The sequence below is a fragment of the Loxodonta africana genome, chromosome 20 (assembly GCF_030014295.1).
Source record: "Loxodonta africana isolate mLoxAfr1 chromosome 20, mLoxAfr1.hap2, whole genome shotgun sequence".
NCBI classification, from domain to species: domain Eukaryota; kingdom Metazoa; phylum Chordata; class Mammalia; order Proboscidea; family Elephantidae; genus Loxodonta; species Loxodonta africana.
The window spans coordinates 35,389,409-35,417,340 of NC_087361.1; the positions used below are offsets into that span (position 1 = coordinate 35,389,409).

Sequence of the window (27,932 nt, forward strand, 5' to 3'; positions counted from 1 at the left end):
AATCTGTAGGCTGTAGACTTTGTTAACATGTTTTCCTTTAATTACTTAAGTGTAACAACAAATAGTACTTCAGGAGTAGAAATGAACTAAATGTAGGCATATCTTTATGACAATCCTGCACATTTTCCTTTATGACGTCAATTATCAACAGTTACACTCTGATTACCAATTGACCTCTGTAAAATCAGCTGTTTATCAATTTTTACATCAGGAAAACCTCACGAAATGACATGCTTTGATTATCAAAAAGGGCAGTAGCAAAAATAACTAAATAACTGGAAAATACCTATGCTCAAAAAATAAGATTATAATTATCATGAAAAAAATTTTTTTCTATGTCCAAAGCATACTTTTCCAATGCTTAACGGTGAAAGAAGTAATAGAAATTCAAATTCAGCATAATTAATATTAGCAAATTCTGGGAAAGACTGAAAGCTTAGTGCTTCTGGGCTTCAAAGGCAAATTTGTCCCTTCAATGCAATCACCTGAATCTCCCTAAACAGCACTGTGAGAGGTAGAAATCCAGAAATGACCATGATTGTAACATTGGACAGACAGACCAGAGCTGTTATAGTTAATATGGTTTGTCCACTAAGTGTGGCTTAAATTTCATTGTAGTTCCAGGTTTCATAGCAAATACTGGTTGCATTTAAACACTACCTGGGAAATGAGCAAATGCAGGCACCTGTTATTATTTAAACTAGATATCTGAATAATTGCCTGGATTCTCCCATTCTCAACCATATGCTGCTATATCACAAAGATATAATCTTATCATAGTAGAGTTTAATGTTATAATAATTAAAATGCCAGTAATCCGTATGGCAGAATGAGATACAGAAGTAACAAAAGAAAAAAGGAAAGCAAGGGAAAAAAAAATGGGGAGAGAGGAGGAGTGAATAAAGATGGAAAGAAAGAAAAGGACAGAAAGAAAAGAAGGCGGCTGGTAAGCAGGGAGGAAGGGAAGACGTTAAATCACTGGAAACTGTAGAAAATTATAATGGATAAACCAATTGTGTATTTTAAAGTGGACAAAAAAAAGTTGCTTAAACCTTATGTACACTGGGGTGTACACTTAATTTATGACTAATATACTCTACCAAACTCACTGCCATCTAGTCATTCTGAGTCATAGCGACCCTATAGCACAGAGCAAAAATGCCTCATAGGGTTCACAAGGCTGCAAATCTTTATGGAAGCAGATTGTCACACCTTTCTCCTGCAGAGTGACGAGTGGGCTCGAACTGCTGACTTTTCAGTTAGCAGCTGAGTGCTTAACCACTGCATCATGACGGCTACTTTATGACTAATATATTACATAAAAATTCAAGTTCATGCACTACTATTCGTGAAATCTGGATTCTTTTCATCAAAAGCTAACACATGAATCCAGCAGACACCCCCATTATCTTCTCCTACCTTGATTTTGTTAGACATGGGTAATTCACTTCTGCAAGTCCACCAAATGTTACATGACATAACACTGATTTCTTCATACTACATCCAGTTTCAAGAGTTCCTGAACAGATTTATATTGTGTCCTGGATGCTCTCCAAAATATCTCAGCCTGGCATTTATACTTGTTAACTTGGCTCCACCTGACCTAAATAAAAACCACACCAAACTCATTGTCTTCAGTTCGATTCCAACTCATAGCAGCCCTATAGGAGAGAACAGAACTGCCCCATAGGGTTTCCAAGGAGCGGCTGGTGGATTTCAACTGCTGACCTTTTGGTTAGCAGCCGATCCCTTAACCACTGTGCCATCAGGGCTCCCCACCTGACCTAATCTCCTCATAACTCCACAACATAAACTCTACCCCAGCCACACTGGTCTTCTCATAGTCCTTCAAAAAACACTGCTCACTCTTGGCTTGAATTCTCTGCCCTCACTATGTTCTTTCCTCCTGATATGCCCCATTATCCTCTTTTCCAATTTGTCAAATATACTGCAGGTCAAATAATATCTCTCCAACAAGGCTTTACGAACTTCTTTAGCCCACAGCCCACATTTAGTTCATGCCTCAATGATATCCTATAAATATGGTTTTCAAATTAGGTATTACAGAGTCCCTAAAGGTTCAAGAAAGGAAGAAACAGGCAACTTCTGATTTTATCTCATCTGGAACCTGGGATTTGCAGTAAGATTGTGTTTCAAGAAAGCGTTTTTCCAAATGTTTTATTTATACACACACACACATATAGGCTTGTGTGTAAATACAACACATATGAAAGCCACTGTCCTATGGCATAAATTAAGTGTACCCCTTCCTTATGCACTGTCTAGAACTGTCAACAGTCTCATGTGTATATGTCTGATTTTTCCCATCAGTATATAAGCAGTCATAATGCCAGGACCATACCTTAAAATGCACAGACCAAAACCAAAATCCAGTGCCATTGAGTCGATTCCAACTCACAGCAACCCTGTAGGACAGAGTAGAACTGCCCCATAGAGTTTCCAAAGAGCACCTGGTGGATTCGAACTGCCGACCTCTTGGTTAGCAGCCGTAGCACTTAACCACTATGCCACCAGGGTTTCCAATATGCATAGAAGCAGGCTAAATTTATAATAAATCTTAGGAAGTGCTTCATTGGTTAAATAAATGAAACAACTACATACTTGCGAAGCATTCTAATAATCAACCTCAATAATTTTCTGAATTGTCTAAGTTTATTTCACGTCTTTGTAAAAGCAATAATCTAATAAATCATCTTGAAGTATATAGCCAAAAAAGCAAACGTTTTGGTTCAGTAGAAAAGCTGCAGGATAGAAAACTTGTCTGGGAGATATGTAAAGTCTTAGTTACACACACAGTTTATCATCTTCCTTACTGGACTGGATAATAGAGTGTAGAACTAAAAATCAATTTACAGAGCACCTGAAATTTCTACCTATATTTTTTCCAAATGCTGCTCCTCATGTGTGTTTAGGAAAGTCAACTGGTTAACTTTTATCATGAAACAAGTCATCTATATAGGGTAATATTTTCATTGGCAAACTGCTTTTCAGAGTTCAGATCCTGAACTAGCCCTATTTTTCTATTAGTGATTCCTCTCCATTCATCTCTTTTAATAACAAGGTAATACGGTTTCGATCAAACAATCCTTGCAGTCTGAAAAAAGAACCTCAAAAGCTGTTCCCAGACTTACTGTATAGTGGAAGTAGTAAAATAGCACATCAGATCAAAGGCCATTCGGCATGAGCTAGGGGAAAAAACGCAGAGCGTTTACTTTTAATTTTGAATCTCTTAGACATGGCTTGTCAACATTATGTCATTGGCCTGTCAGAGTGAAAGAACACAAGACAAAACTGTTTTAATACTTCAGCACTTGTGATATTATCACACCACCACATGTGGAATAGATTTGAGAAGAAGCCTTGGGTGAGGCATCATATGTTCATTTTTTATGTTGTCATCACTATAAAAAAGATGTTCTTTGCTTACTCTTTTCAGTGTCCATTCTCGGAGTTAACAATGGGTGTAGCAATCATATGATCATAAATTAAATAACTTTGTGCATTTCTACATAGTCTTTGTGTATGAAAGCTAATGACAACTTTACTTATTAACTATTATGAGATGTCTAAAAATTTAAGCTCAAGTCCTTGCCCAGGCAAGGTTTGCTCATTTCCACATCCATATGGATGACTACCAAATGTCTATCTTCAGCCTTAGGTGGCAAGGAACACTAATCTAAGATTTAAAATAAATAAAATATGTGTGGTCACAAAGCAAATCATCCACATCTGTATAGTTGTGGGGCAAATTAATATTTAATACCTTTTTGTTCTCTCTTCACACAGGGAAACACACATACACACACAAACCCTTCAGTGTTTGTGAATAGTTATTTACGTCTTCTACACATGAGTTACACCTTAATTAACCAAGATTCTGAACTCTCACACAATCAGAATTGCTTGTTGCACTTCACATTCACAAAAAGATCAATCATAAAAATTCTTCCTTAGATCAAACACCCTAGATACTGTTTTAAGTGAAAAGAACCCAGAATGTTGGGTTGACAAACATGAATTCAAAAAATCCCCTTTGAATCGTACAGCTTTGGGCAGGATTTTTGTTTTGTTTTGTTTTGTTTTTAAATCCACTTTGGTGTTTATTTTCCTCATAAAGGAAAATAATAGTGATATCTTAAACATCAGTGGCTTGTGGTGAAGGTAATATAAAATGGTGTATATAAAGTTTCTTGAGCATAATGAGTGATCGACTTAAGCGACAGAAAAGCTGTGGAATACCAGAGTATATTCAAGATTCTGTAATATAAAAAAAACCCAGTGCCCTCGAGTCGATTCCGACTCATAGATCCTTTTTTGGGTTTATCTATAATATTTTTTTTTTTATAGGGAGAGCTAATACTTAGAATTAGTACTCTGGTGAGATTTTAATTTTCCAAGAAATCTCTACCAATACATAATATAATACTCTTAAGATACATTTTCAGCATTGTGTCTTATACAAAACAAACCAAAGAAATCTGGTTTAAGTTAATTAACTGGGAAATTGCAATCAGTATGTTCCACTCCTTACTCAGTTTGAACTTGTGAAGCACTTACATGCACAGACAATGAAATGGATATTGGTCAAATGTATTATGCTACCAGATCAAACACATCAAAATCTACGCCTATATTCAATATAAAAAAAACAAACAAAAAAAATTGCGATCAAGTCTATCCTAATAGCAACCCCATAGAACAGAATAGAACTGCCCCACAGAGTTTCCAAGGAGTGCCTAGGGGATTTGAACTGAGAGCCTTTTGGTTAACAGCCATAGCACTTAACCACTACACCACCAGGGTTTCCAATATAGTATAATAATATTGAACATCTGCATTGCTTCCTCCTATTAATTTGTCCAAAACTGATTTATAAGAAATTCTTTGGGGCTCCTAAGTCTAATGAGTGTGTCAACAAGACTGGAAAAAGGTACAATTAATTTACAAGTTTAAGGTGTCTGTTTAACCCAGTAGGAAAACTGCTCAATTGTTTTTTTTTTTTTTTCTTTTAATTCTACATTCAAGCTTAGCTGAAATCTATAACATTCCGAATACGGTGTAAGACAATATACTTAGCTGACGATGATGCTTTTTATTCAAAGTCAATTTCCATCACTGTAATTCCAGCTATGCCACTGAAGTCTGTCTTTGAAACTGTTAGAATTATCGTAATTGCGCCAGACTAATCTTAAATTCACAGAATAAAGACAAACATTCCATCCATATTTGTATAGTTGCTCAGCATTTAAAATTTTACTATAAATCTAAACTACTAATCTACATATATCATCACTTTTTGGAGGTAATTATGAGTCAGGTCAGATCAGGAGCATAACGTGATTTAATTTGAATCCCTTTAGCACACATTTTAGAAGGTTTATAGTTTGCTAAATGTCCCCAGGGTCTACATCCTTTTAGTCTGCAAAAGTATAATCACTCGATTGCCATGTCAATATCATTGACTTAGTTCTTTCTCATATCTTTCCAAAATATCCTACTGTTTTTTGGAAGAAACATACACACCGGACACATTGGAATAAATGCCAAGGCATGTTATAAGTTAAAATAATCCTTATTTCCCCCACTCCGTTAACACACTGTTCATTAAAAAACCAAAAAAAAAAATGGAATTTGAATACAGAAATCAAGGTGGCTTGTGATGCAAAGCACAAATCCACTAATATATAAGAAGTGAAAAAAATATCGTGGATGTTTAATAGGGTTTATGAAAAACAGTCCAGCATGGAAGTCATCCAAAATTACTGATCCAAATGCTGACAAGGACATGCAGAAGGCAGCCTTCTAACACTGTGCTTCCGAGTGTCCCCCTACATTACATTTTAGTACATGACAGTGGTCAGTGTTAAGGTCACTGCGTGAAAAATCGTTACATGTCAATATGAATTCTGTAAAACCATAATTCTTGGACTGTCCACACTGAAGCCTCTAAGAATGGATTGCTGTGTATTCTCTCTCCCTTTCTATCTCTGTCCCTACAAACTCAGGCAGTATTAAAATAATATACTTCGCAGTTAGAGCTCTTTACTGTTTACAAGGCACTTTCACAGGCATTACTTTGCTTAATTTCTCAGCTTCATTGGTGAGGTAACAGACGATAATGTCCCTTTCTATGTGACAGCACTTGACAACCTAACATACTAGTACTCCTTAATCCAAAGAAACTTTGACACACATCAACTCATATTAATCAGTATATTCACCTAAGCTGATTCATTCTGATGGAAGCACAAGTTTACACTAATGGATTTATCCATGTAGCCTTATTCCAAAGTAAGGTGTGTCATTTTTCTGTTGTTGTGTTCTTGTTTTTTTTTTATGGAAATATCTGTTGATCTGCTCCTGGCAACTTATACACAGCTTTTGTGCCAGTAACTGCAAATAAAAAAATATGTATTATTTCAATGAGAAGTGGGTGTTGTAGAATAAAAGTGGAAGGAAAAGTTAGGCATTTAACAATCGATCAAAATATGGCACACATTGTAGGTATGCTCAATTTTAAAAGCATGCTGTAATGTGTCTGGAAAAAAAACATTAAGTGATGGGCACCGTATTTAAGGACTTAAGGTAAATGATAGAATATGTAATGTTAAATTTAGAGGTTATGTTTTAATGTTCTGATATTCAAAGAGTTTGGTTTTTAAGGAAAATATTATGGTAACTTCCCTACGCATGCATAAAAGAACTCTCCAGATCAAACTCAGGAATCCTAATCTTAACTCAGTTTTGAAGCGTGTATCCTTTCTGAATATCCATGACAGTTCATCCAACTCAGACTACTAGATCCCACAGAGGATCCTGCAAATAGAATTCTTCCAAGAATTGTCCAAGTCAACTCAGAGAGATGCCTAAGGAGAGATGGGTTGATTAAATTCTTTAGTCAACTACTGAAGGTTTCCAGGGAATCATAGAAGAAACCTAACTTAATTTTAAGACAAATTAGAGGCTCTTTTGCAATGAATAATGACCTAAGGTGATCTGTAATAATGCCAAGTTTTATCACATTGTAAAAAGCTGGACCTTGCAAAGGGTCTGTTATTTTTATGACAAGTACCTCTGATGAAAATTAGTTAATAAACGTAAACCGTAAGATTGAAGAGTTACAATTTTTACTTTGTAAAAATGGTGACATTTCTTATTTCCTACGAGTTTAGAGAAGAGAACATGTGAAAATAAGCACTTTGAAGATTAACAATCATTTTCAGCTTCACAAATATTTTTATGACAGCACACATAAATATTAAATGTAGGCTCCTCATAAAATAGGGCACTTGGCACATGGACTGTAAAGATACAGGCATAATCACATGAAAGAATTACAAATGAGAATAAAGCCAACATGAAAGTTAAAGGCTTATTATCTGTCACAATCTATTAATTTCTCAATGAAAGTGGTCAGTTTTTAAAAGATATGAACAAACCTTAAAACAAACTGCTAACCTGAATCATACCGGTTTGAAAAACAAATCGCAAGATCATTCTTAAATTTTATGTGAAATTTTGAAATATGTATATGAGGTAAATTGTCTTGGAATAAATTTCAGTCGAATTTACAGTATATTTTTCCGGGTTAGATTTGCACTAACCACAAGCCTCTAATTCCTTATTATTAGAATTCTTTTAGGCTCAAAGAGCCACTCGACAGTAACAATAAACAGCAAAATTTTTTTTCACAAATCGTATTTGAAATCTTCTTTACAATCTAAAAGAATTCAAATAGTAGTTATTTGAACTAGGGTTCAAATAACTACTAATTCCATCACCTCAGTAAACCAAAAATTTAGGACTGCTATTTAAATTCACTAAAAAATTTAAAATATAGTATTTTAATCTTTTCTACATGTAATGTCACTTTCCAAGTATTTCCAAATAAATTATTCCATCAATTCCAAAATGAAGCTGTTAAAGAAATTATATAAACATCACCAAAACTCCACAAAGCACACTTAAAGTCAGTTCTTATTCCAGTCTTAACAGAATAAAGCATTGGTTGCTTTTGAATTTTCAGGAATAGGTGCAGAACTCCTCAAATTTTTGCAACTTCTGTCTTACTAATCCTGAACAAAATATTTCCAATATCCAGCTCCGTGATCACACAGGTAGCTGAGCATGTTATTATCCAAGAAAATATGTTATGAGTTCCCAGATGATGGACTACATTGAGGCCAGATGTCAGAGGTGCTGAAATTGATAATCCATCAGTAATTTTCTATCTGTCGCAATAGCTCTGACCCACTCAACTAAATAAATATGTTTAATCACTGACTGGTCAACTTATCAAATGGTGCCTTGGGCTAAGGGGAAGAATTTGTCAAATGCAGAATAGATAATACAAGAACCACCGCTAAAAGCAAGAAAGTAACTGCACCCCATACCTCTATGTCTTTCCATTTCACTTTGAAAAAATAAACTGAAGTGTAAGTCATATTAGGAAAGCAACTTTTAGGCTAAGAAATTACAGACAAAAGCTTTCTTAAAATTCTATTGTATTCCTTCTATTTTTTAATACATGAGCCAAACTGTTCATCTGTTTAAATTACACTGCAGTTATATATAAAGATATTTTCAAGTTCAATGAAAGAAAACACAATGACTGATGCTCAAAGACTGGGAAAGAACTACTGGAAGAGCTGCATTATACAATTATTAGGCCATGGGGAGATGGTGATTTCTAAATAAGTCTTTAAGATGAAGTTCTCTTCTGGGAAGAGAAATACCTTTCATTGTTCAAGTTAGCTAGGAGATTCAAGACTGCTCAGCATGAACAGTTACATGGTAAGCCATGCCATACAAACATTAATCATAGTTAATGAGATAAAAACTTTAGTAATGCATGATGTTGTGTAAGTCATAGATCAGTCATCCTTGCATCGAATGTGCCAACAGCTGTGTGATTATAAACGCCAACCGACATTACTGTCCAGGAATGGACCAAACTGAGGTTAGATGCACTGTGCTGACCACAAACACGGTACTGGTTTCTCCAAAGGACTCATGGAAGTGCGCAAAGAGCATTCTCTGTATTAAGTTCTCTACGTCTTACTTTGCCACTTCCGTGTGTCGGCAGCCATGACAGAAAACTCTTGAACTTGTTTATTCACACTTGCTTAATCCTGATTCTACACACTGACGCACAGCCTGTAGGGTTAAGAAGATGGATGAGAGGAGCCAGGGCCATGAGGGGGTCAGGGTCATGATGTCACAAGATCTCATTAACTACATCACTCAAGACACCATTCACTCCAAAGGTCACTCCAAGGGAGGAGTCTGGTATAGGTAAAGGAAGAATAGTTGGATTTTTTTTTTTCTTCCCAGAACTGACATCACACATACAAATCAAACTTAATTCTAAATTTGGTTTCCCAGTACAAATATGTCTGTTCATTAAAATAAACAGTTTCTAAGAAATAAAGAATAAACCACCTCTAAACTCCCCGAAGAAAGAGTTAAACATGCTTACAGGCCATAAAATTCTATTTAGTGTATGAGTTAACAATTACTCAGCTGATTTTTACCATGTAGAATTTGAGGCATAATGTATTTGTTAGTTGGGTTATAAACATGGGGGAAGGGCCAGTGTTTCTAAAGATATCACAACTAGAAAGCTGAAAGGCAGCTTTTTTTGTTTCAGAAAAATTGTTTTAACTGATTTTAGAGAATGTTAAAACATATTTGGCACTAAGACCATTACATAAAAATTTCTGAGAAACCACCACAATGTTAGGATTTTTTAAGGACTTATTAATCACATTTACTATTTAGATTATTTCTGCTTTCTGAGTACATGTGCAAGCCATTAACTGCGATTCCCAAATGTTCCCTGAAGAAATAAAAATTTAAATTATGTTAGAGCTTATCCAATTTGACCAAATTATACAGTACTTAGCTATATTTGTAGTATTTTTACCTATGGAACAAAATTGAATCCATTTCACAGATTATCCATTATTAAAATCATACTGCTAACAAATAAACATCGAAATAAAAACACAGTAGAGACAATGATTATTTATTTCTGGTAGTAATATTTCTTGTTTTCTGTAGTTTTCAGTATTTCCAAAACAGGAATATATTAAATGTAACCAGAAAAAAAAAAAAATATATATATATATAGTAAAACAAAACAAACACACGCACAGTGGAAAAGTCTTTACAGTTTAGATAACATGGTCCCAAAAGACAGAAGAAATGTAATACTGGTCTAACTTAGGCCTGCTCGTATGTATAATTGGAAACCCTGGTGGCATTATGGCAAGAATTCAGCTGCTAACCAAAAGGTCAGCAGTTTGAATCCACCAGCTGTTCCCTGGAAACCCTATGGGGCAGGTCTACTCTGTCCTATAAGGTCACTACGAGTTGGAATTAACTCAACGGCAATTTTTTTTTTTTTTAATGTATGACTATAAAATTTAGTTAAAAAATTTTAGGAAATAGAAAAAATGAATTTTACCAAATAAAACATTGCACCAAATGGAAGCCAGATACATATGTGAAAAATTAATTTCTTTGCTTGGTATATTTCTTTTCTATTTTGGAGAAACAAAACAGGATTCAATTTACATACTATAATATATACACATACTTTAAATGCCAAGAGAACAGAAATACTGGTCCAGGATATGCATAATTTAAAAAAAAAAAAATCCACCTGAGAGCTAATACCTGATTGAAGAAGAAAAATGACTTAATTACATGGTTACAAGGTGAAGAAGGACTGTGTATACATGGAAACATGATCAGTTAATTTCTCCGAAGACATGTAAGATTAAAGAAAAGCCTCATTTTACCAGCAATATTATCAATTACTTGTTGTCAGCTAGAACTTGCATGAAGAAATGCTAACACACACACACACACATACACATGAAAGATATTATCCAGTACAAGGAAAAAGTCTTTTCACAGACCGGAGAAAAGGCCAGTTAAACAGACTGATGTAAAATTTATTTTATTTAAGGTTGACGCCTATCAAGTTCTGGAAGTGAAATGTGGATGACATTTTTTCCAATGAACTTAGTCCAGTAATCTGCAAATGACCCTGCATATTAGCTGAATTCAATGTCCGTTCCTCTAGAGAACAAATGACCTAATCCATTCCCCTCAAGGAAACAGACCCAAAGCGGATGAAATGTTTGCTAAAAATCACCGAACTAGTTAATAGTAGAAAAGGGCCAGAAGCCGGTCTCTTAAATCCCACAGAATTGTATTTTCCCTATAATGCTGCCTGATGAAATTGGCTCCCTAATTTGTCACCTCAACTCTGCCCACATTAGCTGGTGGCTTTGGTTAAGTCCTTTCAGTCTCTGGGACTCAGTTTCTGCACATGGACGACAACAAGGGGACTGATGATCTCCAAAATATGTGTAACCTACCAGCTCCTACATGGAACGATTTTATGATGACCCTATCCACCTGACGAAAGGGTGCTTTTTTTTTTTTTTTTTCTTTCTGATTTAATCCTACTTTCATTTCTTATGAGAAAGCTTCCATTAATCCCCCTGTAATTAACATCGAGCCCAAATGGAATGAATGGGAGATTTTCTTACGCAGAGGGTAAGGACCCTTAAATAAGAATGAATAATGATAATATTTCCCAGAAGACATCTATGGCAGCCCTCAAGTATGATTAACTAGACCATTCCTTGTCTCTCTTTCTCCACAGAAATAGAACAGTTCATTTGCATGTCATCTGATATAAAGAGAGATCTGGCATAAAATGGGTTATTATGCGTCAGAATTGACTCAACAGCAATGGGTTTTTTTTGTTTTCTTTTCTTTTTGTTTTTTTACCTCTCAGTACTTCATTAGTAAAGCTTGTCCTTATGATGTGACAGAAAAGGAAAACACCAAGTAAATCGAGATTCTAACATCCCTATTAAGGATGTACACATTTGAAGATTAGACTCTTATCAGTTTATCTATCAATCCTAAAGAACCAAGTAAGTACTTAGGAAGGATTTTGCACGTTGACCCCTTTATAGGTAGTTCTGTTTAACAACAGGCATTGAAAGAACTTGCTTTAAAAAAAAAAATCCTATATGAGTAATAAACACAGCATTTCCTCCCTCTTTTAAGAATATTTAAAGCAGATCCAGGAAAAAAACAACAAAAATAAATCAGCCTTTCTATCAAGCTGCTCTTGAATCTGGACATGCAGGTCCTGGAGAATTATATGTTATAAATGAGGGGTTGGCGTACAAAATGCAATTAATTTAATTGCTTATAATCTCAAAGGATTTCAAAATAAGATGTATAAGACGTATGTACAAATTGGATTTTTCCAAGGTCTTCTCATGAAGCATGCTAATACTAAATTTAAGGTAACTGTTTCTACTTTATGCTATTCCTGTGAATAGGAAAGTGATGAAAGTATTTTGCAACTGAATAGGGCACCAGCACTAAGTCTTGTTACCTTGTTTCATTATTATGGAGACTGATTTTTCCTTTGAGGGGAGGCATAAGGCAAAGCTATACCAAAGCCTGTAGATGAATATAACTCTTTAGGTTCTTTTCTAACCACAACATCATATTGTCTTTGACTGGCCAAAAATACATATATATATATACATCATAATCACTATCTGATAAGCTAAGGCAAAATCTGAAACTTTCACTGATCCTTTCCTTTCCTCTAAGGTGAGCCCTGGTAGCACAGTGGTTAAGAGCTTGGCCGCTAACCAAAAGGTTGGCCGTTCAAATCTACCACCTGCTCCTTGGAAACCCTATGGAGCAGTTCTACTCTGTCTTACAGGGTTGCTATGAGTTGAAATCAACCCAAGGGCAACGAGATTTTTTATGGGTTAAGGTCACATGGAACAAACCTATTCTCTTTTTGGCATGATGGTTTTTGATGTACTTGGCAAGAACTACCAAACCTCATTGTCCTCATTGCTCCTAGCAATAATCCTGTCAGCTTTTCCTACTTGTGACACAGTTTTAAATTGACCTTTTCCTCTAGAGGCATTCCAGTTTCAATGATGAATTTAAACTGATACTCAGAACTGTTAACATTATTTCATGCATAGTTTCAGCAGCAAAAAAAAAAAAAAAGTTGATTACATTTCCAAATCTGAACTATTAATGCAGTTTAGAGTAAGAGGCTGTCTGGCAGCTATGTAATTCACTCTATTCAATAAATCATGTATTGTGCACACTTGCTTTACTCCCATCCTAACTTAAGCTCTACATTCTCCTTCAACCCTTAAAAAATCTATTATTAAACTCTGAAAACAATGACGAGTAAACATTTAAAAATCCAACAGTAAATCCACAGAACTTGCATGCTACACCCCCAGTAGAAATTTGTGAATTTCTAACACTGTATTTGTGAATCTGAATAAGTGAATTTTAAACAGATCATGAACACTGAATAAAAATAGAAATTCATTAATGTTTAAATAAAATATTTCAATATTCAAATTATAATAGAAATTCTCCCATTTCTAAAAATAAGCTCTTTTATTTATATATTTAAGGTACTTAAGACAGTTTGACAGCTAATTTTCCTTTTTTAACTTTCAGTATTGAAACAATTAGATTCCCAGGAAGTTACAAAGATAGTACAGAGAGCATTCAGGCACTCTACCAAGTTTTCCCAATGGTTACATATTGTGTAATTGTAGTACAGTATCAAAACCAGGAGGTTACATATTGTGTAATTGTAGTACAGTATCAAAACCAGGAATGTGACACCGATACCATGTGTATAGCTCTATGTCTTTTTATCACTTGTATAGATTCCTATAACTACAACTGCAACCAAGATACAAAAGTATTCCACCACCACAAAGATCCTTCTCTTGCTACATCTAATTGTCATTCCCAGCCCTCTCCACACCATCCCTAACCCCTGGCAACCACTAATCTGTGTTCCATCTCTATAATTTCATCATTTGAAAAATGTTTCATAAATGGAATCATCCAGCATGTGACCTTCTAAAATGGCTTTTTTCACTCTGCATAATGCACTTGAGAAGAGCCATCCCAACTATTCCATGTATCAATAAGCCATTCTTTGTTACTACTGAGTACTATTACATGGTACAGATGCATCACAGTTTAGCTATTCATCCATTGAGGGACATTTTAGTTGTTTTCATTTTTCAGCTATTACAAATAAAGTTGCTAGTGATAAATGCGTACAGGTCTTTATGCACACATAAGTTTTCAATTCTCAGGGATATGTGCCCAGGAGTGCAAATACATGATGTAAGTAAACATAACAGTGCCATTTTGCATTCTCACCAGCAGTTTGAGAGATCCAGTTTCTCTGCACCCTTACCAGTATTTTGTATTGCTTTTTTTTTTTTTTTTTTTTAGCTGTTTTAATAGATGTGTAGTGATATCTCATCATGCTCTTAATTCACGGTTTTTTATGGCAAGCGATGTTGAACATCCTTTCATGTTCTTATTTGCCATCAATATATCCCTTTTGGTGAAATGTCTCTTCATGTCTTGTGCCTATTTTCTAATTGGATTTATTTTTAATGAATTTTGGTATAATGTATGAAGTTTAAGTCAAGGTTCATTTTTTGCCTATGGATATCTAATTGCTTCAGCATCATTTGTTAAAAAAAGGCTATCCTTCCTCCTTTGATTAATTTTTTAATCTAAAGAAATAAATACAGCCATTTGAAAGTCAATTGGAGCAATTTTAATAACACTGTATGTACTGAGCTTAAATGGAAACTATACAAATTATCAGATGTCTACAAATACATATAGCAATGAGATAATGCATATGCATACATTGATAACTCTCAAAGAAGTCTAGAAAGCATTATAAAGGTATCATCGCTATTACCATATCATTTTTTCTATAAAACTTAGTCAAGTTATCTTTAGATAGGAAATGATAGATGATTCATCTTATAAATTGAATTCTTAATCTCCAAGCTGCTCTGGCCTGCAAACATGTCAATAAGAATTGAAAGTGATGGATTTTTCTGATACTAATATTTGACAACTAGGAACTTACAGAGAAAATCAAATTACTTGAATCAACTAATGAGCTCTCAAATGTCAATACATAACTAAATAAAAAAAATAAAAATTATTTCTCTTTCTATTTTTTCTTTCCTTTAATACTCTAAGAATCAAAGGATTTTAGCACCAAAGGAACCTTAGACTCCATCTAGTCCAGCAGTGTCATTATATACATACACACACACACACACACACACACACACACACACATACCCATTGCCATCAAGTCTATTCCAACTCATGGTCACTATATAGAAGCAGACTGCCACATCTTTCTCCTGTGGAGCACCTGGTGGATTCGAACTGCTGCCTTTGGTTAACAGTTGAGTGCTTTATCCACTGTGCCACCAGGGTTCCTCATTTTATATATAAAGAGATTAAACCTCATAGGTATTAACTAACTTGCTCAAAGTTACACTGCTGGCAAATAGTAGGTCCTAGATTAAACCAGGGAAACCCTGGTGGCGTACTGGTTAAGTGCTACAGCTGCTAACCAAGAGGTCGGCAGTTCGAATCTGCCAGGCGCTCCTTGGAAACTCTATGGGGCAGTTCTACTTCTAACAATGTGGAAACCCAATAAAAACCTTTAAATGAGTTTAAGAAAAAAAACATCAAATGTGAGCTCATTCAATGTGAATAAGTGGGGAAAGCAAGAAGGGGTCAGATTATCACATTAAAAAAAAAATTATTACCTTTATAAACACAAAGAAGGGTCCCTCCGTTCTACTTTTCTAACTGGGAAAATGGCCTGGTTCTTTGACAAAAGTGTAGGTGATAAAGGACAGTCCCTTCTTTTTCTGGATTTAATTTAAGCTCAAATCCCATGCTCTCCTTGTGATGCTGGCCATGGGCCTATAACAACAGGCAACCAGAGACTTTTTGCCTGTAACCCAGCCTGGCATCCTGCGTGCTGTTCTTTTGAGGGCCAGTTGAGACTAACCAGTGAATAAATGACCAGGAAATACCCTGGGTGGAAGATTTCCTGGAAAAAAAGAAAGAAAAAGAAGAAAGCAAATAAAAAACAAAAGCAAAAAAAAAAAAAAACACCTGGTGAGATTTGCCAGAGTTTGGGCCTGTATATCTGTCACGTCATCGAAGCACCTGCCTCTCTTACTACCCTTGCTTGACTCCCCACCAGAGACAGAGGGACTAAAGTATTGATGTCTGAGCAGCCCTAGGGGAGTGGGAATCTCAGAGGGTTTACAAAAACTGAAACAAGGGAAGGCCTAGCATTGCTCATAGAGTATTGCTGGTACTCTACTGACAAAAATGTATGAACACGTCCTAACTTAAGAAATAGGTGACTGAAAATATTTCTTTTGCTTTTGAAAATCTCCTAAGAGAAAAAAACCAGTCCCCATGGTATAGACCACAGAGAATAGGTCAATACGATGCTTAAGCCTCATCCTTTCACAGTTTCATCATAGACTATTACAAAGTTCTGCACAGAAAAACAATTTTGCAACATTACAACAAAATTTCATGCAACTGCCTTTATTTCTACACTCTGATAAACAGCTTACCCATGTACACAGACTCCTGCTCGAAAGAAGTGCAACCTCCCTCATATAATTACAGAAATCTTGCGGGACTTCAGAATTGAAAGGTGCATATTATGATTATCAGAAACAAATTCAATCTAAAGAGAGAAAATTGGAGACTTGTCATTCTGCTAAAACAGGAATCTTAGCAGAAAAGCGAGTAACTGGCAGCCCAGAAATACATTTCCCAGCTGCAGTGTCAACCAAGACAAAACAGCAGTAAAACCAGCTTGCATTTTCACACCAATTCATATCTAATAAATTTAAAGTTTATAGGTGCACAAACTTCCAAAACCCTTTGCTTTATCTAAAAACGCTTCTGGGTTGAAAACCAGAGCAGATATCAACATGTTTGTCTTGTTCCACTTGAGTATCATTGTGAGTATCTTCCCTGTTATTCCTCTGTTAGGGCTGACGTGATTGTGGAGCTCGGGTGATACAGTTTATGGAAATAATCTTTTGAAAAGTAGAGGACATCAAAATTTCACTTCACTTATGTGCTTTCTCTACATATGTTAATTCAGGTTAATTGTGAGTTAACGGGAACTTGAGATGTGTACTGAATAGCAGACTGGATACAGTCAATTCAATCAACAGAAACCTGATACGAAAAAATATATACATATTTAAATAGATCATAAATTCAAATATGTTCGGCAGGCATAGCAATTTTACACCTTCAATGTGAAGATCAAAGGAAAGAAAGACCTTTATTTGACAGTTGAAAGCATTTTATGTAGTACTGCAAAATTAAAAGGTATGTACACAATGAAGTCCAAATAACACGGTAAACCTGCTGTACACACACATGCACCCACATACACATACCTTATGAGACTGTCTGTTCCCTAATGTCACTGTGCCTGCTACTTTGTTTCTTGTTTCTAGTTAAAGATGTTTCAGATGGACTCTTTGGTGCTTATCCATTCATGGTTTATAACACTTACAATTGACTTTACAGATTTCTTTTAAAACAGCCTTGGACTGGCATTGTGGATGGAGGAGAGTACCACACAAAATCCGCCGAGTGCAAACAACGTTTGCTTCTCATCCATTTACTTTCTGCTTAACACAATCTCTCACTCCTGTTAAGTGCTATTTATGTTGTGAGATTTATGGTCTAAGTACCTTCGCTATATTTTTCAGTTGTCTGTTTACTCTCCCCTTCCAAAAAAAAAAAAAAATCCTCTTAACTGTTCCTAAAATTTGTAGAAATAAAACTAGAAGAAATCATGAAAACACTAGGTGCACCCCTGTTCTTTTTTTGGTCAAAATCTCTAGGTATCAATTCCAGCCTAACTCTTGCACATTTAAGAGGCCCAGTTTGTTTATATGTTTATTTGTCTAAGAAAGACCTGGAGAAATGAAGCTCCCTTGGTGGTGAAAGAGTTAACGTGCCTGGCTGCTAAATGAAAGGTTAGATGTTCAAGTCCATCAACAGTTCTACCCTGACACACATAGGGTCACCAATGAGTCAGAACTGACTGAAAGGTAACTGATTTCGTTTTGGTTTGGATAGAGGAAGGATAGCAGTTCTCCATTCTCACACTCTTACTTACTTAATCAACTTCTATTATAATCACTCATTATTTTCTTATGCTAAATCTTACAAGTAAAAGAAAAGACTTCCAGAAATTTGGACAGAAAAGTAACCTGGAAATGAGAGAGGCAGTATCAGTTATTCTTCCAACCAGTTTCCAAGAAGCCATCAAATTGCCTACTTTCAGGACAAATGCAACTATGACTAAAAATGAAATGAAGTCTCAAGTAGCAAGATTATCCAACTTAATTGAGGCCAAAGTCAATGGGGTCTTATAGAAACCCCTTAAGGGGAAAAATCAGGACACTTATTTGAATTAAATGATGGGCCCAAGGGAAAAAAAGAAAGAAGGAAAGAAACTTTGTGGCCATTCAATTTTCCCACAGTTAATTTTTATTTTTCTTAATTAGCTGACTTTCATTTTAATATATGGAGACATGACACAGGAAGCCTAACATTACAGAAATTCAGTAACACTTATCAAATGCTAGCAATGATGAGTGACTATGCTTTGAACAGAGAGGACTGGCTACAGTTAATTCAATGGCACTGATAAATATAGTTTTATCTACTGTTCCTCAAAAAGTTAAACATAGAGTGACTATTGATCCAGAACTATCATTCCTAGGTGTATACGCAAGAGAAATGAAAACATATGTCCACCTAAAACTTGTACGTCAATGTTCACAGCCGCATTATTCTGGATAGCCAGAAAGTGGAAATAGCCCAAATGTCCACCAACTGATGAATGGATAAATAAAATGTAGCATAACTATACAATGGAATACTACTCAGCAATGAAAAAAGAATGAAGTACTCACACGTGCTACAACAAGGGCAATCACTGAAAACACTACGCTAAGTGAATGGAATCTAGTCACGAAAGTCCACACATTGTATGATTCTGTTTATGTCAAGTGTCCAGAATAGACAAACTTACAGAGGCAGAAAGTAGGTTAACGGTTGCTTAGGGTTGGGGGAGGGGCTTAACTGCTAGTGGATACAGGATTTCCTTTAGGAAGGACAAAAATACTTTAAAATCCCAAAGCGGTGATGGTCGCACAACATTGTGAATATACTAAAAAACACTGAATTGTATACTTTAGATGGTGAATGGTATAGTATGTGAACTATAACTTGATAATTTTTTTTTTTTTAACCAAAGCAAGTTGCCCATGGCTTAGGCTTTTTGCAATTGACTTTATCTTGTGCCTTTAAAAAAAAAAAAAAAAAAAAAGTGTTTTAGTTAGATGAGATTCACCTACAGCCAAAATGAATAAGTAAAAATATTACACATATATTTAACTTGGAAATATCAAGAAAACAATTTATCTTGTGTTCATTTTTAATGCCACCTGTGACCTCGCTTACTCGAGTCAGTCTACTTCTGTAACCTCTCTTCCTTGTACAGATAAAACATCAATTTAGTTTGGGATTTAAAGCAAACAGGATCATTATGTTTGTAGAGTGTTCTACAGCTTTGCTATTCTAGCAATCTGTGACCTATAAATAATGCAAGGCCTTTTCCTTCTCTGAATGACTTTCTTGCAGCATGAGTCTTGAAACATGGAGACAAAAAAAAAAAAAAGAAAGAAAGAAAGAAATCACCCTGCAGTCATGGAATTCAATCTATTTCTAGTTCCCCAATTGAATTATGAATCAGATCTGTTCTGTAGCTGCATCAAAAGCTAACTCTTAAACATTTAGCCATTTTATTTTATTATTTTTTTAATCAAAGGAAAGGTAAATCCCTGCTAATCTTAAAAGTTCTTGTGTTTTGCTTTAGAAGGCAAAAAAAAAAAAAAAGGATCGGTTTCTATATGACCCTTGACCTTTGAACTACAACCTTCTTGCCACTAAAGCATTCAACACCTCATTTAATCTCCCCTCTCTGCACTGGGATAGTGCTGAGAAAAGGAAACGGAAAAAATAATCTGGGGACTTCATCAATTTTTCATGAATTTTCATTTAGGCCAGAGCCCCCTCTTACCCTGGTCGATAGATCAAGCTGCTGTCATATATTTACCACCTGGGGTTACAGCAGCTATCTCTAGGGGCTTCCACTGATGCAGGCAGCATCCCAAGCAGCTACAATCTGTGTGAGGACCCCTGGTGCTCCTTCTGCCCCTTACACACTGAAACTCTATCCACACCAGTGATTGCCGTTCTCCTGGTTGTCCCGTTGGAAACCTATGCCTTCAGTGCCAAGCTCTGCTAGTGGGCCCCTACAGTTTTCTAAATGTCTAAAATCACTTTTTGCCTAAAAGCCTTTGCTGAGATCTAGTGATTTCAAAAACATTCTGGATTGCTATTTTTTTCCAAACCAAGAAAAAAAAAAAAAAAGGAAGGTCAGACAAATATAAGGTAAGTGATTCAAATCGCCATTACAATGATTGGTCCTGAATATTTTTTTCCCTCCCAATCTTGTTCAGTTACATAAAGCTGTATTTATTAAAACAAAAAAAAAACACAAATATGTTTGTTAAAGAGCAGGCTGACTTCCACAGAGCCAGTTAAGAGAAATTGTTATTAAAAAAAAAAAAAAAAATTGAACATTTTCATACTAGAATAGAAACCAAGATTTTTGAAATTAAAAATGGAAACCAGGGTGAAGCAAAGAGATGCACATTTTTCCATACTTTCAATCAAAAATAATTCCACGATCAAATTTGTGACAACTTTGCTTGCTACTTGTCCACACACCCTTGACTGCCTGGGTACATCTATATCAGTGGTTTTCAACTGATTTTAGCCCCAAGGAACATTTGGCAAAATCCAGAGACACTTTTGGTTGTCCAACTGGGTGCTACAGGGGTTTTCTACCGGCATCTAGCGGGCAGAGACTAGGGATACTGCTAACCATCCTACAATGCACAGTACAACCTCCCCCACAATAAGTAATTATCCAGCCCCAAAGGGCTATAGTGCGGAAGTTGAGAAACTCAACTCTAGTTCCTCATTTCCCATTCAGAGTTGAATTGCTAAAAGAACAGTCATAATTTGCCAGCCCACCACCTACTCATTCTTCAGCTGCTGTGATCTTTTCTCATCATGACAGACCACAGACAGACACTTCTTATTTGACCACAATGTGGCATTTGTGTTGCCAACTTATTTTTTCTTCTTTTAAAACTATTGCCTCTCTCTTTGTCTTTCTCATCACTGCCCTGCCCAAACCCTATCACTCTGATACCTCTTCTGAGCCTCCTGCACTGGCACTTCTTTCCTTTACTCACTCTTCAATATTAGTAGTGTTCTAAGAGGGGGAATGGCCTCAGCCCTTATTAACCGCTCCTTGCACAGAGTCTGCTTGGGCAATCATGTCAACTTCTATCTACTCTCGTGGTTCCTAACTCTATCTGGGAAAGACTTCTCTTCTCAGTTCTAGAAGCTCTTTTTTTAAGTGAAAGTCAGATATCTTTACCCGAGTATCTCAGTGGTATAACAAACAATACAGACAAAGTTGAAACATTGCCCTATTCCCTCAACAGTTACTTCTCGGGTATTTCCCATCACTGTGGATGGCAGCGCTGTATTTCCAGTCACTCAGCTAAAAATGAATCTGGGAATCTCCCTAATTCCCCGCCACCCTCTTCCTTATCCCCCATATCAAACTGAGCATAAAGTGATGTGGTTTACAATTCCTAAATATGTTTCAAAGCATTTCCTCCTTTCAATCTTCACAGCTCCTTCCGCAGTTTAAAATCTAGCACCATCTCTTTTCTCAAGTATTTGATAGCTTTAACTCTTCTCTGACTTCAATTATCATCCCTTTAACTCAATCTTAATTTTCTTTCAAAGAATCTCCTTTATCTAACAACAAAGGAAAAAGTCTAGATATTATTTTTCCTAACTTAATTGTGGCAACCCCACGTCAAGCTATCTGCAAGTCCCCAAATACAGTGTTCATTTAGGCTCCCACTGTCTTTACCTCGATGACCTTTCACTTCGGTTTGCACTTGATGCATTCTTACATGTCCTTCAAGTCAATGATCAAATGATATACCCTTCTAGAACCCTTGGGAAGAATGAAATATTCTCCCCTTTGGGTTTTTCCTCTATTATATTTCCTCTATATGCCTCTATTATACCCTTTATTATTAATTTATATTTATATTTTTATGACTAATTATCTATTTGCATGGTTGTCATCCCAACTAGATAGTAAGCTTTTTGGGAATAGACTGGAGTGTGTCTTATTCACTACTGTACAACAAGTCATCTTTCAGTAGGGGTCCCCACTCCTTTAATGGATAAAGGGATGGATGAGTCATCGACTGAGCGTTTTAGTAGCTGAGTGTACTAAAATTTGAAGGCCAAACATTTATATAATCTGTAGCTATTCCTCTGTCATTTTACAACTATACACCTTGGTGACCAATAGGTTTTGAAAAATCACAATGTTTTGACCTCAAATTTGCATTGTATTACTTCTTATAATGCACAAAGCAAAAAGACTGATGAGCTAATGAGAAAGAGAGGAGCAGCATATAAATGAATATTATTTGATCACACATTTCCTCAAATGGTGTGAACTGGTGACATGGCATTAGAAGAAAGAATGTTATTCACTAGCTAAATTCAATTTAAAAGCCATCTTGTTTTCCTCTCTAGGTCAGAAGTATTTCAAGTACTTTTCAAAGCGCATTTATTTATTTAAAAACAAATGCTACTGACATATTAAATGAAAAAAAATGACAATTTAAAATTTTCTTCCTAAAATAGTTTGATTCATTATTAATGATGCAATTAGGGAAGACAGCAACCCTTTTAGAGTAAAGAAAAGCTCCACATGCATGTGTGTTGAGAGCAAGTCTAATAAAGCAAAGATTCAGAGAAAAAAAAAGTTTATGACTGCACAACAGTAAAATGACTGGCCGATTCAGAAAAAAAAAAAAAAACTTTAAAAGGAAATTTAGTTAAAGTTTTAAAAAACAGTTATTTGGTGTTGAGAGGTAAAAGAAAACAATAAATTTTAAAAGTATTCATTTTCATTTATGTAAAGTTTTTTATTTTAGAGTGCTTTCCATATATGTCATAATTCCTTAGAACTAAGAAGATTCAAGATCTGATCTTGAATTCCCCATTAACTTGTCTAAATTTAGGTCACTAACCTGTCTTATTTCTGGAACTTTTTAAACAGATTGAACTATTTCAATGCCAGATTCTATTGATATTTTTTTTCCCACCAGACACCTTTATGTTAAATATGACAGGCTTTATCATCCCATTTTATAAAGAAAATGAAGTCCATGAGAATTAGAATACTTCAAAATAAAAATAGAACATTTAGGAATGCTTACATTCTTGAAATTTTGTGTGTATATTGCAATTCTCATAAAACTATAATAAATTTGAGTGCTTTTGAAGTATCATTTTATATAAATGAAATGACCTGGTATTAGAAACAGATCAGCATTGCTAGCTAAAGTTCTAAAACTTATTTTCAAGGTACCTGACAAAACAAATTTGGGTCTTAACATTCTTCTAGTCTTCTACTGATTGATACATTTCAAGCATCACTAGCTTTCAGGCTCCTGGTAAAAAACTATAAATCAGAAGACTAGATATTGGAAAGCAAAAGCTTTCATTGGGATATCCAAATAAGACATAGCAGGATTTTGTTTACTAAAAGATGCTTTCATATGTAATAACAGTGATTTTGTTGAGAACCTCAGATACACATATCCACAAGTTTTGCAATCCAATGTTATACCACATAGCATGAGATTACAAGGATAGACTCTGAATAGAGACATAAGACCATGAGTTATTATTTAGCAACACCCTCGTCTGGCTATATTATAAAGACCCTGAGTTCTGAAAATTTCTCAGTCCCCTATATCTATGAAGACCTCCTTGCATGACCAGAAAGTTGAAGGCAACAAACTTCTTTCAGGCACAGTTTTTGACATCTTACTGAAAATCCATTTTAGATAAAATCTACCCTCGAATTAGACAGCTTAAAATAAAAAACTTACAGAACTGTATAAAATACAACCTTTAATCTCCACGTATAAACCAGAAAAAAAAATCTATTGTATCTTTGAATTTGTTTTGCAAAGTGATCCATGAAGTTATTGAGCCAATATCCAAATTGACACAAAGCATTAATGCCTTAATTTACAAATACATACAATTACTTACGTGTTAATAGTTACAATATTGAATTTATGCCTCATATTTGATACTGTGTTACATGTAAACTTTTTAACATAACCGACTTTAATACTAAATTATATTCCCAATTAATAATTCCAATTTTAAATATGACCAGCATCAACATCACCTACATATTGATTTAATATAAATAAACTTATTTCAACAGCCCTGGCTTGACATTATTTTGACTTGATGTGTTTGGAGGAGGGAAAGTAAAATTATACAGAGTGTGTTGACTGTTCTCGTCTGTAAGTATTAAGCACCTGGAGGAACAAAATCAACGCTTACTAAAAAAATTTCAAAAAAGTAAATGTGTATCATTTATGAGGTTCATTATATTCACTTACATGCCACTTCCAGAGATGCATTTCGACTCACTGCTTCACCAAGGTAGTTCCTTGCGACACAAACGTAGCTTCCTTCGTCAGGTTTACTTCTACGCCCGTGCACAATGCGCAAGAAGAATAAAGATCCGCTGGGCAGAAGCATCCTGTGGGACCGGGGATCGTCCTTGTCAGTCTCCACCCGTTCACCATCCTTGTACCACTCAATTGTGGGCGTTGGCCGGCCCTCTGCCTTGCAGTTCAAGGTGGTGGGCTCTCCCTTAGAGACTATGACATCTGAAGGGTGCTCCACAATTCGCGGGGGAAAGTCTTCCTGGCGAAGACGAGACCCTACAGCACATGAGAGAATGAAGATAAGCTTTAGCATTTCCTTACCCATAGTTTTTGTCTCACTTAGGTTCATGGCAGTGAAATTACACTCTTCAATTATTTAAAACGCACTTACTAGTATTTTATTTATGTTCCGCTCTTGTTTTTTTTAAGCATCTTGTAAGTCATCCTAACTCCTTTGGGGAATGAGACCATACAGCAATAAATTAATATGTTCATTCTGATGAGCTAGGTTAAACATGGTCCATGAATCATGACAAGTAAAAGTAAAAAAGGCCAGGAAATTTTCTTTGGGGACTGACATGTTGGAATGGGTACAAAGAAGAATAGAACTACCTGCCTGTCCTCAAAGTGCTTACTATCTACTGAAGAATGAGGGAAGCAGGCAAGTAAGGAGAATACACACAAAGCTACCATTTACTGTGCAAGCATTGGGATATCAGACTCTTAGCATCAAAAGTAACCTGTAAACTATGTACAAATACTGTATCAATTTTAAAGTGAGGGAAGACGCTTAGGAAATGACATCCATTGTCCAAGAATGTAGATGAATTAAGCAGCGGAGCCAGGATTTGAACCCAGGTGAGACTGACTGAGGGACTCGAGTATAAATCACTATTAAAATAAGAGATCCAAGAAATGCACTATACAAAAAGAAGGAAAAAAATCAGGTTAACTCCGGGTAAAGGATTATAAGAGGCCTCTCCCTGAAAAGAAGGCATTTCAATTGAGCTGAGGAGAATAAAAATATGTTAACTGAGATAGAAAGACATTCAGACTGTAGGAATGCCATGAGCAAAAGCAGAGAGGTGAGAGTAGGTACATGATACATTTTCTAATGAGGGAGGAAGTTGATGTGGCAGGTAAGGATAAAAGGTCATCTTGGAGCCAGAGCAGAAAAGACTTTGAATACCATGCTGAGAAATATGAATGCTATTCTGGTTGGTTAAGCATTTTTGAGGGGCCAGGGACATAACTCTGTATTAGAAAATACTTCTGGGCTGCAGTGTGAAAGATTGATAACAATGGAGATGAAATGGCAGTTGCGGGTAATGTTACTCCAGTAGTCTAAAAAAAAAGAGTGGTAAAAATAATCTGACTTTGGGAAATGATGCTGTAGATAGAAAGAAGAAGGAAGACAAAAGGCATATAATAAATGCTTGACAGAATTTGGCATACCACCATGTGATAAGGAAGCACGATGGGTACCGATGACTTCCTCATGACTACAATGAAAACGGTGCCATGGGGGTGGAGGGTTCAAGAAATAGAAAGAGAAAGGCCCATTGGTCTTTGAAGATGGAAATATTACATAATGTTTTGCTTTGAATATTTATAATTTATAAGGCTCAATAGCCATTATTTATGGGAACTACCGCCTGCAAATATAAGTCAGATGCAGAGAGGGATAACCATGTCTGACAACATAATGACGATCGAGATACGAGCTTTTGAAAAGTTTGCTCTTCTAATTTGCAACCCAATCACCTAATAGTAGCACATTTTTGCTCAATAAACAGAATATTTACCCTCAATGTTATTCCATTTGACTTTCAATATTAATTTCAAATCCATATATTAATTTAATAAATGGAATTTAATTTGGTAGTGAATAAATCTTTTCTGTTCTGAAGAGAATTATGTTTTAATGGTTGCTGATTACCATTTGTTAATGTATCATATTAAAAAAGAGAGACCTTATATAAGGATTAGATACCTAAAGCAAATGAGAATTTACAGTACACAAAGTCAAAATTTTAAAAAAAGGGAAAAAAAAAAAACTAAAAAGATCCCAGATTAATTAAATATGGATGGGTAATCACAGAATGTAATAACACCATAATATAAAACCAAACCAAACTCATTGCCATGTAGTCACTTCGGACTCATAGTGACCCTAAAGAACAGAGTAGAACTGCCCCACAAGGTTTCCAAGGAGCACCCGGTGGATTCAAACTGCTGACATTTCGGTTAGCAGCTGCGGCTTTTAACCACTATGCCATCAGGATTTCAACACCATTAAAGAGGAGATTATATATTGAAAGCATGGATCCCTAAAGCAAATACTGAATTCACAGAATACAGAAAGTAACACTTCTTTTAAAAAGTAATAATCAAAAGAGATCTCAGAGTATTTAAACGCAAAGAGTTAATCATAGCTTGCAAATCTGTAATATATTCCCAAATGTAAACATCTGGACATATCACCATAGAATCTAATCCTAAAAGGCACCAAGGGTTACATGTCTCTTTCACATAACACGGATTCAGCAGGCTACAATCAGCTTGTTTAGATATCCTCTTTGTCATTCTCTAATTCCCCTTATGCAGCAATCTATATTCTCCCTACTGCCAAAGTTGTTCTGTTACTAGAAGTAAACAAGTCAATTGTCCATGTCACTTGGGTGCTATTTATTATATCAATTAGTTCCCTACCTCACTTGGCAATGAGCCTTCATACAGCCTGAATAGGATATATAATTGATTAATACCTACTAAATAAAGTTTACAATAGTAGGCTTGTAAGGAAAAAAAAAAGGGGGGCAAGATATCTAAACTATTTAGTAATAAGTTTTAGAATTCAGCCTATCCAATAACAATTGAAAAAGGACTCTTCTATCAACTATTAAGAAGATTTTTATCACTATAATATATGCAAACTAGATCATTAATTAAAATAATGATTCAAGTGTGGTCACATCAGGATATCCTTCTAAAACCTTTACTCCCAATGTTCAAAAGAAAACATACAACCTAAATGTGAGAGCTGAAAGTACAAAATTCTTAGTAAAAATCATAAGCATAAATCTTCATAACCCTATGCTGGCTTTCTTAGATATGACACCTAAATCACAAACAACAAAAGAAAAAATAAACTGCACTTCACAAAAATTAAAATCATTTGTGTTTCAAAGGACATCAGAAAAGTAAAAAGACAACCCACAGAATCTGAGAAAATATTTACAAGTCATATATCTGAAAGAGATTTAT

General features: G+C 35.4%; 1 protein-coding gene across 4 annotated transcripts in view; it reads right to left on the bottom strand.

The window, feature by feature from the left end:
* ROBO2 (roundabout guidance receptor 2) overlaps positions 1-27,932 on the bottom strand; it is a 649,189-nt gene that overhangs the window by 559,402 nt on the left and 61,855 nt on the right. For 3 of the 4 annotated variants that reach the window (XM_064273095.1, XM_064273093.1, XM_023548157.2), the window contains exon 2: positions 24,615-24,941. In XM_064273095.1, the coding sequence (XP_064129165.1) occupies positions 24,615-24,941 (327 nt within the window). Of the gene's footprint in view, positions 1-24,614; positions 25,338-27,932 lie in introns of those variants that run through there. The other variant, XM_064273094.1, reaches the window with a different exon arrangement.